At 35.3% G+C, this 17,307-nt stretch overlaps 1 protein-coding gene across 1 annotated transcript; it reads left to right on the forward strand.

The window, feature by feature from the left end:
- Positions 1–482: 482 nt before the first annotated feature.
- Positions 483–12,202, forward strand: gabra2a (gamma-aminobutyric acid type A receptor subunit alpha2a). Its single transcript, XM_077237327.1, has 11 exons — positions 483–737; positions 1,123–1,207; positions 2,933–3,048; positions 4,101–4,168; positions 7,887–8,107; positions 8,913–8,995; positions 9,093–9,236; positions 9,325–9,477; positions 10,648–10,850; positions 11,584–11,937; positions 12,094–12,202. Exons 2-10 carry the CDS (start codon positions 1,137–1,139, stop codon positions 11,878–11,880), a joined length of 1,356 nt encoding a protein of 451 aa, XP_077093442.1. The 5' UTR covers positions 483–737; positions 1,123–1,136; the 3' UTR covers positions 11,881–11,937; positions 12,094–12,202.
- Positions 12,203–17,307: the final 5,105 nt, after the last annotated feature.

The raw sequence follows: 17,307 nt of genomic DNA on the forward strand, positions 1-17,307 counted from the left end.
AGAACACGACGCCGGATTGACATCAACATCTGACGTCAGACAGATGTTTGATTTTGGTTTTTAGTCGGGTTGACGTCAGAACCCAGAAAGGTACTGTATTACATTCAACAATGCAAGAATAATACAACAATACATTGACGTTTACTTTTTACTTTTGATACTTAAGTACTTTTACTTCTATTGGGGGGACGAAAGAAACACTCAAAATAACTTATTTTATGCTTCATTGAAGAAAGAAAATAATACAGGTTTGGAATGTTTGGAATTACATTTTTTGGTTATATGGGTATTAGCATCATATTTATTCAACACAATTGACAGAATAAACGTGATTGATGCGTTCATCCATATGATGTCCATGCGCTCTCGTCTCCAGTGGACAGAAGTGTGAGCTGTGCTCGCTCTAGGACCCGGTGTCCCCTCTTGCGTCTTTTGGCTACTTGATGCTCGCCTATGGACGCATACAAGCAGATCTAGCACTCAGATGAACAGCCTTGATATACAGAAGGATTGTGTGTCTTTGCGACCAGGGGACGCCTCTTGATCATGTTTCCGTAAGGATTCACAGAAGGCATATTCCATGTATCTGCACTCTCAAAGTGACAGTCTAGCCTAGCTACATGCATTTGCGCGCGCCCTGGGAGTTTCCGAATAGGCTACGGATGAGACAGAAGTAGCACGAGATTCCAACTTTTCTATTTTCTTTGTCTAAAAGGAGCTGCACTGGTCAAGCGAAGGTAATTTTTCTACATTTTTTAATATATTTTGTTCGGTTTTGTAAAAGATTTCTACAGCTGTGACCATCCAAACTTAGCCAAGTCCTTCTGACCGTTTTAATTTATCTATGTTACAACGTAAAGCACTGTGATTCTGGCTGTTATTTTTACTGTCAATAGTTTCAGGATGTAAAACTTTTGAAGCCCAGAAGCTCGCTCCTTGCCGTCTGGCTCCAGCTCATTGACATTAGTGCGCGGCTGCGCGCTCTGGAGATGCGCGTGTCCACGTTACTTTCAAAAGCAAAAAGCGTACAAGAGGAAATAAACGTCACTGGAAGTTTTGTGTTGGTTCTTTGTTTTAAATCGTTTTAACTGATGTTTTAGACTGAAATAACTTCTTTGGCAGGGAAATACTCAACAATGAATCAGCGATGGGGTCATTCGAATGGATTTCTAACCTACCTGTTTCTGCTGGTTTTATGGCGTTCATGGTAAGCGAAACAAAAGACTCATCTCAGAGAAGTCGATCAAAAAAAATCTTAAATTGCATGATTACTACAGTTTAAAATATAACAAAGTAAAGTATACTTAAAGTTTTGAAATAGACCAAAAAAAAGTATTGGGAGATAGTTCACTCAAAAAATTAATTTCGGTCATTTTTTACTCACCCTTTTGTTGTTCCAACCCTGTAAGTTTTTCTTTCTTTGTGGAACATAAAATAATATATTTTGAGAAATATCCCGTTGTTTTTCGTCCATACAATTGAAGTCAATGGTCACCAAAACTGTTTGGTTACCAAAATTTCTTTCTTCTGTTGAACATAAAGGAAGACATTTTTGAGAAATGTTGGTAACCAAATAATTTTGGTGACCATTGACTTCCATTGAATGGATAAAAAAATAAAATACTTCTTTCTCGAGACATTTCTCAAAAGATATTTTATGTTCCACAGAAGAAGGAAAGCCGAACAGAAAGTTTCACCCAAAAAGTCATACACATAGGCTACTTATTGGGTGAAACATAAACAATTTAATAATAATTGAAAGGAATGTTCCTGGTTAAATCGAAGTTCATCTCAGTGGACAGCATGGTGATTACCACAGATAGTAATTTCGATAATATGTTTAAGCTAAAATCATCAAGTCAACTTGGAATAAAAGAAAACGAGACTCCATCCATCCATTCATTCTTCAAACCACGTAGCCTCTACAGGGTCATGAGTTAATTAAGACTGTCAGTAATATACATTAAAATACACATAGTTTATTATACTTAACATACTGTAATACTAGTGTGATACAATCAACCACTAACTTGTTATATCCAATTTTATTGTCATGGTGTTGTACCGCCAGTGTAAACCTGGTAACTTTCACACAATGTTTGTGCAAGGAAACCAATAACAGAAAAGTAATGTAAAGAAGAACATAAATTTGTCTACTACCTGTTGTTTAGATGTCCATAACGTTCAATGCTGAAAATCAGCCAGAAACAGTTTAAACTAAATATTTATCCTGTCTTAACCTGACATACCAGGTGCATAACGTACAAATATTACATCTGTTATGAATAACTAGACAGTTGTTTGTATAGTACAGTAGTCCCACCGCAAGAATGACGGTTTAGATAACGGTATACCATTTTTATGTAAGAGTTGATGAAAATGCTTTAACAGAAATAGGAGCAAAATATTTCTGCATGCTAGCACTACTGAACTGCGTTGTCAGTGACTTACACTAACCCTGAGGTATTAAGTTATTTTAATTATTGAAATATTAACATAATTTTTTTTTTTGCGTTAATTTACAGTATTTTAAAAATACTAGTGATTCTTTCACTCATAAAATTCCTAGTCAGTGTTTGCAACTAAATTATGACTGTGTGCCATTTTCCACTTTTTCAGAAAAAGTCAGCATGTTTATAAAATCTTATGCTCACAAAATTAATTACCAAAAAAAAAAAAAGCTATTAGTTAATTAAATAAATTTGTATGTAAATATACACAAACCTACAGGGAATAGGTATATGTTAGATTGGCCATTCAGAGACAAGTTTCCTAAAAGCGTTTTGGTACAGCTGCCATGTTTGTGCTTTTGCCAGATGGTCATTATCATCTCATAACTTTATTGAAAAAGAGCAAAGCTTTCTCTGTGTGCAACTCTGTGCAAGTATGTTTATGTAACAGACTTAAGTGATGTCAAATGTATCTTGTGTAGTTCTGAGGCAGAAGTATCTGGCTCAGATGCCTTTAAAAACAACATAACCCTCTTCACACGGATTTTGGACCGGCTACTCGATGGCTACGACAACAGACTGAGACCTGGTCTGGGAGGTAGGAAAGTGTTTGATGATTGATTAGAGAATTAGATGAAAGGAATTAGAGTTGTCTCAAATGAAGTTGTTCAATAAGCCTGTGCAAAGTTTTTGTTTTTTACAATTATATGCATTTGATGTACTACTAATAAGCAAATGACAGTGATTGTTATTTCTATCTAGGGATTTTATAAAAAACTCTTGTCTTACTTATACAGTCCAATGGATTTAGCACAACAGTGGGAAAAATCAGTAGCTGGATTCAGTAAAATTGTGTTTTAAGAAATACGATTCAGTGATTCAGTGTTTATGACCTGATTGAACTACTGCTAAACTAATTATAACGAGGTGTTGATGACCTGAGAATACTGACTGAAGGAGAGGAAAACAAAACCAGCAATCTCAGCTCCACTTGACAGTCAACAAACCCTGTTTGTGTATTCTGTCAGTGTTAATATATATGACCCTTGCCATTGTTTGTACACTCTGAGCTTGGCTACATGAAAACACTTTGGATCAAGCAACACCCACCATGAGGCAAATAGATTTCTTGTGAGTGTTTCCTTTTGACATTTACAGAGACTAGCACACACATACACATACACTGGAGTCAGTGGACATGCAGTCAAGCTAACAGCCAGGATGAAGTGTTGCGGTTGCACTATTGATAAGTTAAAGTAATAGTTAGCTCAGAAACGAAAAATGGAACATATTTTTTCACCTCCATATCATTTGAGCACTGAATTAGTTTCCTACATCTGTGGAACACAAATGAGATCTTAGGCAGAATATCTGATTTTCTGTTTTTTTTTTAAAGATTTATCAAGCTTAAAAAAAAACACCATCATGAAAGTAATCCACATGACTCATCTGCTAAAGTCAAACAATAGATTTATATGAAGAGCAGGCTGAAATTGAAGTTGGTGTTCACTTATAATCTTCATACAAAGCTATTATGGTTTTAGTGAGCTTTGAATATAACGCATGAGACATATAGGTCATGAAAATGTTGATAAATTGAGTTCCTGGATGATAATGTAACTTGAATTTTCTTTTTGGTGTGTGACATAGATCGAGTGACAGAGGTGAAGACTGATATCTATGTGACCAGTTTTGGGCCAGTATCAGATACAGACATGGTAAGACATTCCTCTTCACACAACAGATGATTTTTTTTTTTTTGTATAGTGCGAATCATATAGTATTTATAAAAAAAAAATTGTTATTGTCCTGTTGGTTATCATTTTTTATCAGTTCTTACCTCACACCTTGTTTTCCATCTGTTGTCTATTCATAGCATTTGATACCTGCTGCTGGCTAAAAGCTTTTCTCAGTACTGCTCTTTTCCCCACTTCAAACTGTCTGCTCTCAAGTATGTAAAAAGGTCAGATGGAAGAAAAAGGGTTTTCATTCATTCATTATTTATTTATCACTTTTACTGTCCAGTGTTTTCTAAACCCCACTGAATACTGTAGTAAGGAAATCTCTGTTCGTAAAGACCATATTATGTCAGGACGATCATCACACTAGGTATTTCTGTCATGTTTTTTCTCTCTGGATGCTCCTGGGAAATCATGATTTACCCGAGTACATTACTTGAATCGCATGTCTCCCCAGTTCCCCAGTCATCACTGTAGTACAGCTATTTAATATCCTATTGAGTAATGTCAGATTCTAGAGAGATTTGCATAATTTTGTAAATACTATGAAACAACACTGCACTATGTAAATTTTCTATGTAATGGCCTAACGCTATCATTCAAATGTTTGGAATCGGTATGATTTAAAAACAAAAGTTTTTGAAAGAAATCTCTCATGCTCATCAAGGCTGCATTTATTCAATGAAAAATAAAATAAAATCTGCAATAGTGTGATTTTATTTTTTGTATAAATGTAATTTATTCCTGTGAGGGCAAAGCTGCATTTCCAGCATCATTACTCCAGTCTTCAGTGTCACATGATCCTTCAGAAATCATTATAATGTGCTAATATGCTGCTCAAAAAACATTTATTATTATAATGTTGTAACCAGTTGTGCTGCTTTTGTGAAAACTCTAATTCTTTTTGTGTGTCAGAATTCATTAAATAGAAAGCGCAAAAACAGCATTTATTTGAAATAGAAATATTTTGTAATATTATCACTGTGTACTGCACTTTTGGTCAATTTAAAGCATCCTTGCTGAATAAAAAGTATTAATTTCTTAATGACCTCAAACTTTTGAGTCTATGATGGTGACTTTTATAGAATTTATTATATTACTGTAATTGATACTGATATCTGTTTTAAATCTAGTGTGTGTGTGACATAAATCTTATATTCTGACAGACAACTTCATAAATATCTTTACAAATTATCGGACCTTACTTTTAGAGTTACACAATTCCATACATTATGTAAGGAATAATTGACGACAGCCCGTTGAATTATTAGAAAAATAATGCACACCAAGGTGTAGCGGGCACTCCGCTTCGCGTCGTGACCGCATTACCACCTCGGGTGTGCATTATTTTTCTAATAATTCAACGGCCTGAAGTCAATTATTCCGCTTATACTACAGTTACCACACATCGAAACATTGTTCAAATGATGTATTTCAAGACGTTTGTAAAGTTTTTGTCATTAAACGCTCTTGTATGTAGGACTAATTTATTGCGCATCTAATCCCATGCCTCCGTTGCTAATTCCAAAACGTCATTTTAGAGTTAGTAACGGAGGTTTGAGCCACTGATAGCAGACTAATGCTGGACATACTTAACGACTGGCTGAAACATTCTGTTTCCATCGACTGCAGCAGATTTTAAACACAGACTGAACGCGCTGAACACACGTTTGGGCATGATCAATCATAACAAAGTATCAAATTAGCCTACATTCATAACCGGCCTTACAATAAGTGTGTCCCCGGCTTTATGCAGTTATTAATGCAGTTATTAGAGAGAGAGAGAGAGAGGCATGTGCTTCAATGTTATTATTTATTAATTAATTCAATTCATTTTAATTAGTTCGTTCATGTTTTTTTCCTAATATTGACAGTAGTAAATGAAACACAAAGTCCTATTAACAAGTAGGCTATAGGCCTATCAATCATTATTTATTTGTTATAGCCTATCTGCAATAATTACGAAAACCTTTGCAGCAGGACTATCAATTTATTTATATAGGCCTATTCAGTTTAATTTTCTATTGACTATATAGGGCTATATACTTTGTTTATTAAAATTAAACTGCATGTTTCCATTGATTGTGAAGTTAGACATCGAAAATTGCAGATCAAGCGCATGGGCTGCATGTTTTTTCTTGTTATGAATTGTATCCTATTTTCCGTTATTACAGTTAACTACGCGAAGTGATATGGAACTGTAATGCGGTCAAGACCTGCCTGGAACTACGTTAGCCGTGCGTTTCCCTGAAAATAATTGCAATCTTTAGAACGTTCTCAACCAATCAGAATCAAGCATTCAACAGCCCTGTAGTATAAAATGGTTTAAAATAGACATATACCATGGAGGAACACAAAAGCCGGTTATTTTTATTAGTCTTACTGTGCCACTCCCATAAGGCCTTGTGGTTTTATGATATGACAGAATGGAAAGTGACAAGTATTGTCTGTTTGCTTGAGGAGTTCTGGGGGACTGCATAATGGTGGGTAATGTTGCAAGACGTTAGCAAGAATTACAAATGACCAGGCAAGCTTTCCTCAAAATTTGCCTGAGATAAAGGTTTTAGATTTTATAACAGTACTGGAATTAACTTATGGACCCATAATAGGTTTGTTCCTACAGTGTATGATTGTGAAAAGCTGATGGAAGAACGAAAGGAAGCGAAGCATCACAGATAGGTTCTGTGAGTGTTGCAGAGCTCCAGCGCTCCTGTGACAGCATGTACTGTCATACAAGGTTATCTTTCCTGTGTGAGTGTGTGAGTGCATACGTATTTTCTTTTACGTACATAGTGTTTTTCTGTCTCTGTGCTGCCATGGAAACTGGATGCCCGCCTTCACCCTGGGGGTCGATGCATGGCAGCATTGTGCCTGAGAGATTAGGATATAATGCAGTGATGTGAAGCTCTTCTGACACTTTTCCACTTAGTAGTACTATAGAAACACACCCATTACACACAGACAATGATCACATTGAGAGAACTGAAAAGTCACTGGCCCTTGCTGAGGAAGTCCATTCAGTCTTAACTTTATACTTTTTTGACATCCAAAGTCTGAGACCACATTGAATATGTGAAATCGAATTTAAAATCTAGAAATATCTCTTATGCTCACCATGGCTGCATTTACTGTATTGGTCAAAAATACTGTAAAAACAGTATTAATGTGAAAAATTATTAAAATTTCAAACTGCTTTAACCATGTTTTGATTCGAACTGTAATTAAACTGAATTCCAGCATCATTACTCCAGTCTTCAGTGTCACACGATCCTTCTGAAAAAATGTTTAAAACAGTTCTGCTTAATAATTTTGTGGAAATCTGACTTTTGTTTTATTCTTTGATAAATGGAAAGTTCAACAGCAGTTATTTTGAAATTGAAATAATTGTGTACGATTATTGATGTCTTAACTGTAACTTTGGATTAATTACATGCGTCCTTGATGCATAAAAGTATTTATTAAAAAAAAATCTATTCAGCTTTCTTATAGCATATTTTATAATAAAACTTAGGATTGAACTGAAAAAAAAAAAGTAAAAATAAAAAATGAGCATGTGACTAGTGGATTTAGACTTTGAATCAAAACACATTTTCTGTGTCAGGTATTGCCTGATGCATATCAGCAATGAAGAATGTCTTGCGCTATTGTACTCTGATTTCCGAAAGCTTCTCACTCAAAAGTCACTCTCTGTTCTCAGGAATACACAGTGGATGTGTTTTTCCGTCAGCGCTGGACCGACGAGCGGCTAAAGTTTCACGGGCCGATGAACATCCTGCGTCTCAACAACCTGATGGCCAGTAAAATCTGGACCCCAGACACTTTCTTTCACAACGGCAAGAAATCTGTGGCTCACAACATGACCATGCCTAATAAACTGCTGCGCATCATGGAGAACGGCACTCTACTGTACACCATGAGGTGCCCATAGATTACTACATGTACTATAGTTATCAATTAATCAAAATAATTCCTTGATATGCTGTTTAATTCATCAAATCATTTACAATTAATTGAATTCATGAATATTTACTAAAGAAAGCCCCAAAATCAAGATAAGTGAAAGAGATTATTTTGGTATATGAATATATAATTGAATAGACATTACATTAAATGCATGTCATTAAAATGCATATCATTAAAACACATCTCAAGACCAAAAATCAGCTATACACTACTGTTCAAAAGTTTGGGGTCAGTAAGTTTTTTAAATGTTTTTGAAAGTAGCATCTTATGCTCACCATGAATTTATTTGATCAAAAATACAACAAATCAGTAATATTGTGAAATATTATTATAATTTCAAAATGTAAATTTGTAATATAATTTAAAATGCAATTCATCCCTCTGATGCAAAGCTGAATTTGCAACAGTCTTAAGTGTCACATGATCCAATCAGAATCTGCTTAATATTTTGGAGGACATTTTTCGAGGATTTTTAAATAAATAGAAAGTTCAAAAGAACAACATTTATTTGAAATAGAAATATTTAGTTACATTATAAATGTCATTACTGACACCTTTGATCAATTTAATGTGTCCTTGCTGAATATAAGCGTTCATTTCTTGTAAATAATAAAAATAAAATAAAAATCTTACTGACCTCAAACTTTTTATACAATTTACGATTTAATTTAATGTATTTAATTGACAGCCCTATTAACAACACATAACTTTGAGGGGTGACTGTTGTGTAATGTGTGTTTGTGTGTGTATATTTGTGCAGGTTGACAGTGCAAGCTGAATGCCCAATGCATCTTGAGGACTTTCCAATGGATTTCCATTCCTGTCCTCTGAAATTTGGCAGCTGTGAGTGACATTGTTAAACATTAATTTCATTCCCATAGTGCTTAATATGTGTCTGTGCTTTGGGTTTTATTTTAATATATATTTCTCCTATGAATAGATGCTTACACTTTGACAGAGGTGACGTATGTCTGGACACGCAATGCCACCTTATCAGTGGAAGTTGCTCCGGATGGATCTAGACTTAACCAGTATGACCTAATGGGACAGACTGTTGACAAGGAAACCATCAAGTCCAGTACAGGTAAGATTTTCGCAAGCAGACACAAAACCTTGGATCCATCTAGTCTCTTCCCATCACTTACAATATGTTTCTCTTCTACTGTATATAGGTGAATATACAGTGATGACTGCCCATTTCCACCTAAAGAGGAAGATTGGATACTTTGTGATCCAGACGTACCTGCCTTGCATAATGACTGTCATCCTATCCCAAGTCTCTTTTTGGCTCAACCGAGAGTCCGTCCCTGCACGCACAGTTTTTGGTGGGTGAGCATGTGTTGTGTGCATTAAATTGTAATCAGAACATAATGTGGAATTTAGCATGCTGATTTTGTTGTTCCAATTAAATTATTGATGCAGTCATGGGTAGAGATGATGATGTGTGTGTAATTTTTTTTATTTTCTCTCTAGCAGTTTCAATTTCTTTCTGAACTCTAGGGATGAAGCAGATGCAGATAGGTATAAAATTGTGTTTTTGAATGTATTCAGTGGGAGGAAGCCATAGCATGCGAAAGACACATTTAAATTAAACACAGACCCACAGGGGGGAAAATTCACAAAGAATGAAATGCTGATAGCGTCATTTATACATATGCTTGGTTGTTTTCGTGTCCAATTCACTAAAGGAATGATCAAAATTAGGTAAACACTCATGCATTACTGAATTCACAATTTTAACACCACAATTCTACATCTTGGATTTTCTGAGTGCTCGGTTGTGAGGGGATGTAGCAAACTACCGCAATATGATACAATTTACTGGGACTGTTCAGCATCACTCAACTACTGTTGAGTGCAGGCACCTAAATTGGCTTTTTGAAATGCTGGTTATATTATCTTCTCCATCATTTGATCATCATTTCATTAATCAACGCTGTCATGATCAAAATAAAAGCACGATGGTTTAACACTTGAAAATTGAGAAATTGTAGTTTTACAGCTGTAGAATGACATAAATTATATAAAATATATCATATATAAAATATAGATACGTAAATGTATTTAAAAAACATATCTTTTTTATAGTCATATTGAATGGGTCAAAAAGAGTGGGAATGTGGAAAGAGTACACACTCACTCACACTTTTCCCCCAAATCGTTCCGCCATAACAGGATGATTCACACTCTTCAAAAAGTATTTTATACCCGGAGGCTGCAAAAAATAATTACAATTGCTCACACAAAAACAGAAGTCCATGTATATAAAATGACGACAGGCGGTCCACTTGGGGCATATAACTGACTGCTGAAATGAACAAAATTTCATTAGCCCAGGGCATTTGTGATTACACATGTACATCTGTGCTGTTTCTTCCACTAATGAGCGAACGGCATAAAGGCTGGCATTTATCTGCAGAGAGGCATGCTGTGGTAATGCAGGATCTTTATTAACAGCAATCCCTGAGCTTTTTTGTGTTGTTCTTTTGTCCCAGGTGTGACTACAGTGCTAACGATGACCACTCTGAGTATCAGCGCTCGAAACTCTTTACCAAAGGTGGCCTACGCCACGGCCATGGACTGGTTCATTGCTGTGTGCTACGCGTTTGTATTCTCAGCTCTCATCGAGTTTGCCACTGTAAACTACTTCACCAAGCGCGGCTGGGCCTGGGATGGAAAGAGCATCGTCAGTGATAAGGTAACCATGACTACACAGACCTTGCTTTAATTTTGGAGTGGAGCGCATCTGGTGGCTTTGATTTTTGTCATTGGGATGAGGAGTGTTATTTAGATGAGTTAAACCAATACTGTTAATTCAGTACAGTTAATCTCACCATTTTTCCTGATTGAACATTGTCTGAAATTACGTCTCTTTTTTGTACATTAACAGACTCTTTCCCCGCCAGTGTTTTCTTTAAAAAAAAAAAAAAAAACGTTGCCAGCCACTACAAGCGTTTTTTAATCATTTTCACAAAAATGTCATGGCCCCCAGAATATATTATTATATACAATATTTTGTTGTATGAATATCTGAACATGCAATATATCAAAAGAAAAAACCGAACCTCTACTTTTAATTCAAAACATAAAAAAAAGTTTTGTTTTTATCAACACTTGAATGTGTGTAAGTTTCATAAAAAAAGCAACATTTTAAACAAAAATGTATTATAGTTTTATTTAGTTAGTTTACACATGCATATGATTACATATGATATCGCTTTTTATATATTTATCTTCTTCGCATGTTTTTTGATCAGGACATTCAGTACTCTTTCAGAAGATGTGTAGTAGCCACTTACCGTATAACAGTGAAAACACGGAAAGACAGAAAATTCCATCAATGGCGGGGAAAGAGTTGATAATAACATTTAGCTTGATATATCATTGATTGAATATGTAGCAATGTGTTAACTAATTTCCTCTGACTTCAGAAAAAGGAGATGTCTGTTATGAAAAAGAATAACGCATATGCAGTCGCTGTGGCAAACTACGCGCCCCATATTGCGAAGAACTCGGCTCTGCCCACCGTCTCTAAGAGCGCCACAGCGGAGCCCAGTAAACCTCAACCGGTGGCTAAAGAACCAAAGAAGACCTTCAACAGTGTCAGCAAGATTGACCGTATGTCCCGCATCATCTTTCCGGTACTTTTTGGCAGCTTTAACTTGGTTTATTGGGCCACATACCTCAACAGAGAACCTGATATTAAGAACATGGTGCCCTCCCATTGATCCATTAGCTATCATTCACAGTATGATTCATATCTATCTATCTATCTATCTATCTATCTATCTATCTATCTATCTATCTATCTATCTATCTATCTATCTATCTATCTATCTATCTATCTATCTATCTATCTATCTATCTATCTATCTATCTATCTATCTATCTATCTATCTATCTATCTATCTATCTATCTATCTATCTATCTATCTATCCACTGCCAGGACAATTTCAAGAGAGCATCTTAGCATGCTTTAATGGGACAGATTAACTTTTTTTCACAGCTTTATTTTTGTATGTTGTTGTGTGATTTCTGAGAATTTAACTGATTGTTTTTCCTTGTCATTTTATGCAGTGTTTACAGGCATTTTCATACAGAACTCATATACTGTATGTGTTTTCTAAAAAAAATTATTTTACTGTATTTGTGTATTATGTATTTATAATATGTCAATATATGTTTATGTCTGTGTCAGTATTTTGGCTAAATTATGAATTAAGCTCACGGGTATGGTGCATCAAAGAAATGGTGTTTAAAATGAAAGCCTGTACAAAATGTGATTGCTGTGTTGTTTTGTTAGAGCTGCACTACAGTATCTGTGAAACAGATCACTGCACTTTTAAATTGACTGATGTAGCATTTCAAGTCAATTAGATATGGCACTTTATTTATTTTTGTTTACATCAAATTAGATTGCATATTATCTTTTTCCACACAACACACACCCGTGTTTCTAATTCTCAGCCGTGTGCAATTTATCATCAATGAAATCGCACACCCACATGTGGTTTAAAGCTAAATAATTCAATGATTTTGTCTGAAGCACCTTAACACACTAGTGTTGTGGACACTCTGATTCGTGAGCTCTGTCTTGAGTGGAACTAGCACTGCTTTTCAGTCATTTCTGGGTTTTTTTGTACACATTTTTGTTGAAAATACTATGGGAATTGTCCCAAATAGTTTGGGGTAGGCTAATTTGCCTGTCATTAGGTTAAAATGAGAGCAATATGTTGGTCTTTGTGACCACTGATACTCACATTAACTTAATGTTGCAGCAGTGACATGATGTTGTTCATATGGAATTGCCAGTACATGTTGATTGTAGCTTCAGGATTACAGCAGATAAAGGTTGTAATATGCTTCCCAGTATGATATATACGCCTAATGATGCCATGAAAATAGGAATCAAAATCTACTGTTCACTCAGTATATCATGTGTCAAACAGTGTTTCATTACTAACATCGACAATCCTGACAAGTATAAATGCTTGAATGAACTACAGTGGGTTTACTTTTAACAGCTTTTCAATTTGCTATACTGTTCTCAGTTTTCTGCCTGGGCAAAAAGACTGCTCCCCTGTTGACTGAAATAAAGTGTTGTCATAGCTAACATGACTCAGTTACTCTCCTTTTGTGTGGGTGATCTTTTGCACTGTGCCACTCAAAAATGTCATCTTTTTATGAAGAAAAAATAAATAAATTCTCTCAGCTATAGACACACAAAACCGAACACCACAAACCAGTTTAACATCAGTATCACTAGTATTATCCTAGTATTAATATTTTGAATAAATTGTAGTTTTATATTTTCATTTTTTTCTTTTTAATAATAACCCTTAAAGGGTTAGTTCACCCAAAAATGAAATTTCAGTCATTAATTACTCACCCTGCTCCAAACCCGTAAGACCTTCGTTCATCTCTTTGATAAAATCTGAGAGCTTTCTGACCCCTCCATAGACAGCAACGCAACAACCACTTTCAAGGTCGAGGAAGGTAGTAAAGACATCATTAAAATAGTCCATGTGACTTCAGTGGTTCAAAATTAAGTTTACAAAGCGATGAGAATTCTTTCTGTGCGCAAAAACAAAACAAAAATAACAATTTCTTCTCTTCCCTGTCATTCTCCAACGCTGTTTACATTGTAGACACAGTCCATGCTTCCTGGTTCTATGGCAGAACGCCGCCTCGTTATTGGCCAGCTCCTGCATCAGTATCATGCATGTCGTCCTGTTGCTCATGTGTACAACGTCGGCCAAAGTGCTGCACTGTGTCTACAAAGTAAACAGGAGAATGACAGGGAAGAGAAGAAATTAAGCTGTTATTTTTATTTAATTTTGTGCACAAAAACTATTCTCGTCACTTCATAAGCTTAAGGTTGAACCACTGTATTCACATGGACTATTTTAATGATGTCTTTACTACCTTCCTGGACCTTGAAAGTGGTTGTTGCATTGGTCAGAAAGCTTTGATTTCATTAAAAATATCCAATTTGTGTTGAGATCCACCATCAAGTGATAGCGACACTAATATTTGATTGCGTTAAGGACTTGCTCTGCAGTAAATCACTGAGCCATTTCAAGTTTTGCTAATGATTGGTTGGTTTTGTTTTTTGCCTACGGTAACTATGAGTGAAATGTCACTTCATCATTGTGTATCCGTCAGTTCCACCTTGTGGAATAAAGGTTAATTCCACTTATTTAGTCTTCAAAGATTCAATTATTGTTGTGCAGAAAAAATATACTTACACTGTTACAGACCTTGGGTTGTTAGCGACCCTATACAATTTTTACAAAAATTGAATGGGAAAACAGGCATTCTGTTATAAAAAAATTTCTTGTTGTTTATAATGAATTGATTGAGGAATACTTGGTTGTATATAAGGTTGATGTCTAACTTTTATAATTCTTTATATATATCCCTATGCAGTTTTTATTCATTTCTATTTCAGTTTTAGTTTTTTAGTACATCAAATTACAGTTTTTTACAATCTCTATGACAAGTTTTTCAATACTTTTAACAAATTTCCTAAACTCTTAACACAGTTAGCACTACATCTGTCTGTGTAAGCTAACACATTTCTTGTTGCTTTAACACAAAATGCATACAATTAACACAAATTTAAAATTCTTGAACTTCTTTTACACACGACCAAAACAATGGATTTTTACTGGCAAATTTACCAATGCTTTAACACTGTATGTCAGAACAGAAAACACCATGTTCTAAACCTAACCTTACAGACTAAAGTCAAGGTAAACAGCTGTTTACGGTATATTGTGAATTGAAACACAAATATATCCCCTGTATTTTATTCTATTGTTACTGAGAAACAGTTGATTGAATTTCTGCAGCAAAAGACCTAAACCCAACAAAACAAACATGTAGGGGCTTCAAAAGAAAACTTCAGTGCAAAACACAATCTATGATCAATCCAATATACTGTCTGTTGTATAAGGACACACATAAAATAATGCAGTTTCTGTAATTCCATCTAATGTTAGTGTTTTTATGACATTGTGCTATGATTGACTAAATCTTCCTGTTGGACAAGAACATATGTAAGTGTTGTGAAAAATTATTTGATTTTGAGACATGTTTGCAGTGTTTTGGTAGACATAGTGTATTGTTGCTAGTGTATTATTGTATTTTGAAAATTAGTGTTGGAGTTTAGTTTACAATGTGTGATTTTGAGCATGAAATTAACCGTTTTGCCAGTTGTGTGATGTAGGTGTGTTGGTGCGTTAAGAGTTTAGGAAATTTGTTAAAAGTATTGAAAAAATTGTCATAGCCATTGTAAAAAAACTGTAAACTAAATAAAAATGTTTTTTTTAGTATTTTATTTTTTTTAATATTTTAATATTTTTTTTAATATTAATATTTTATTTTGTTTCAGTGAACATTTATACCAAATGTAACAAAAATAGTTTTTATGCTTTAGTTTTAGTTAAACAACCGCAGTCCCATTCAGTGGAATAGCATTTACGAGCTGACGTGGCACAAGTCAATACATTGATAAGTTCGCTGTGTTCCAGCTGTTTCTTTTTTTTGCCCTGCTTTTAAAAGTCTGCCTTTCTTGTCAAATCCACTAGCCCCCAATCCATATTGTCTTCCTGCATTTCATTCCCTTTTCCATCCATCTCTCTATTCTGTCTAAAGGCTTTTTGTATAGCTGACTCTGCTTTGACTAACCAGCAGAATTTGAGATTAGCAGCATTGAATAGGAGAACCGGCAGCCTGTGTTCATTTATCTAAGATCTTCCTTTAATAGCATAACAGCAGCGCTCCCAGCTCATCTCTTTTGGTTATGGAACCAGTATCTGCCTGCTATCATTGCACACACACAGCTAACAGAGAAAAACAGTTCTCCATTAACCTATCCTGCCTCCTTTGCACCATATAAAAGCATATCTTTGGGTACAAAAACAAGCATCTGTCAGAACAGATGTGTCCACTTGTGCGTACATACATTACGCACACAGACTTGACCAGGGGGGAGAGACTCAAAATCTAAGTTGGATTTCATTTATTGGCCTCTTTTAAGGTGGAACTGATGCTGATCCCCTGTCAGGTGACATTAACAAAGCGTTCTGCCTCAAGCGACGTCTGCGAGGATGTTGTGAGGGTTTATCAGATGTGAAAGATCACAGAGGGATAGAATCCACAGATGTGTGTGTTTGCTTGTGGCTGAAGCCATTTAAAGCCTTCACAAACACTGCTTAGCTTCTACAATGGATCCCTCAGCTAACAATGCGCATCGTGATGAGAAAAAAATGATATGAGAACAAAACTAAATCATTCATACTAATATGTTTGCTTCACCTCTGGAACCTGTCGAGGATGTTTGAACATGATGTGTATGTAAAACTGCAGCTCCAAACTGTAATTGTTTGTTTAATGAGAATGTATTTCATTGTTTCCTAATTCCATTCTACTCTACTCAAACAGACTGACAATGTCACAGCACTTTCCTTTCAAGATTTGATTTATTGTCGCCTGTGATAAATTAACAATCGGAGAGAACAAACAACATGGTGGCATTTATGTACTACAATGGCAATTCAATAGGAACATAGGGTTGAAGCAATTTTTTTTGCACATGCACATACAGTACTTTACTATACTGAGTTGAAATACTAAAATTGAAATAAAAATATATTAAAGCTAAATAGAAATAGTTTTTAAAACATGACAAAAATCATAGATTTCATCTGTGCCCATATTTGCGCTTACATGTTCATGCGTGAGATTAAAAAAAAATGGATGAAAGTTTGCTAGATTACAGATAAAAAATAGGTGAAAATGGAGGGGGAATGGGATTGGGATTCCTCCACAACAGAGAAACCAGCCAAGCATGAATAAGGATTTGGTTGAGTTGCCTAGCAACTGAGGGGACATGCACATGGCTTTGATGCTTAAAGTGTGTAACAGAAGTTGACTGTTGGTTCTCTGTGTTTATGTAGTATGTGTGTACTCAGTCTATTCGCCGTGGGCCCTCCCAAAGCGCGATTGTACCTGTTGCACCGCACAAAGGAAAGCCTTGCATGTTACCACAAAGGTGTTTTATATTTGTGTGCATGACACCATGCACCTTCTAAATTGTACAGATTTTGTTTTTGTTTTTGTTTTTTTACAATTGCAAGGCCACTTTGCA

This window comes from Siphateles boraxobius, unplaced genomic scaffold (assembly GCF_051911475.1).
Source record: "Siphateles boraxobius isolate OS27281-9 unplaced genomic scaffold, OSU_SipBor_1 20, whole genome shotgun sequence".
NCBI lineage: Eukaryota > Metazoa > Chordata > Actinopteri > Cypriniformes > Leuciscidae > Siphateles > Siphateles boraxobius.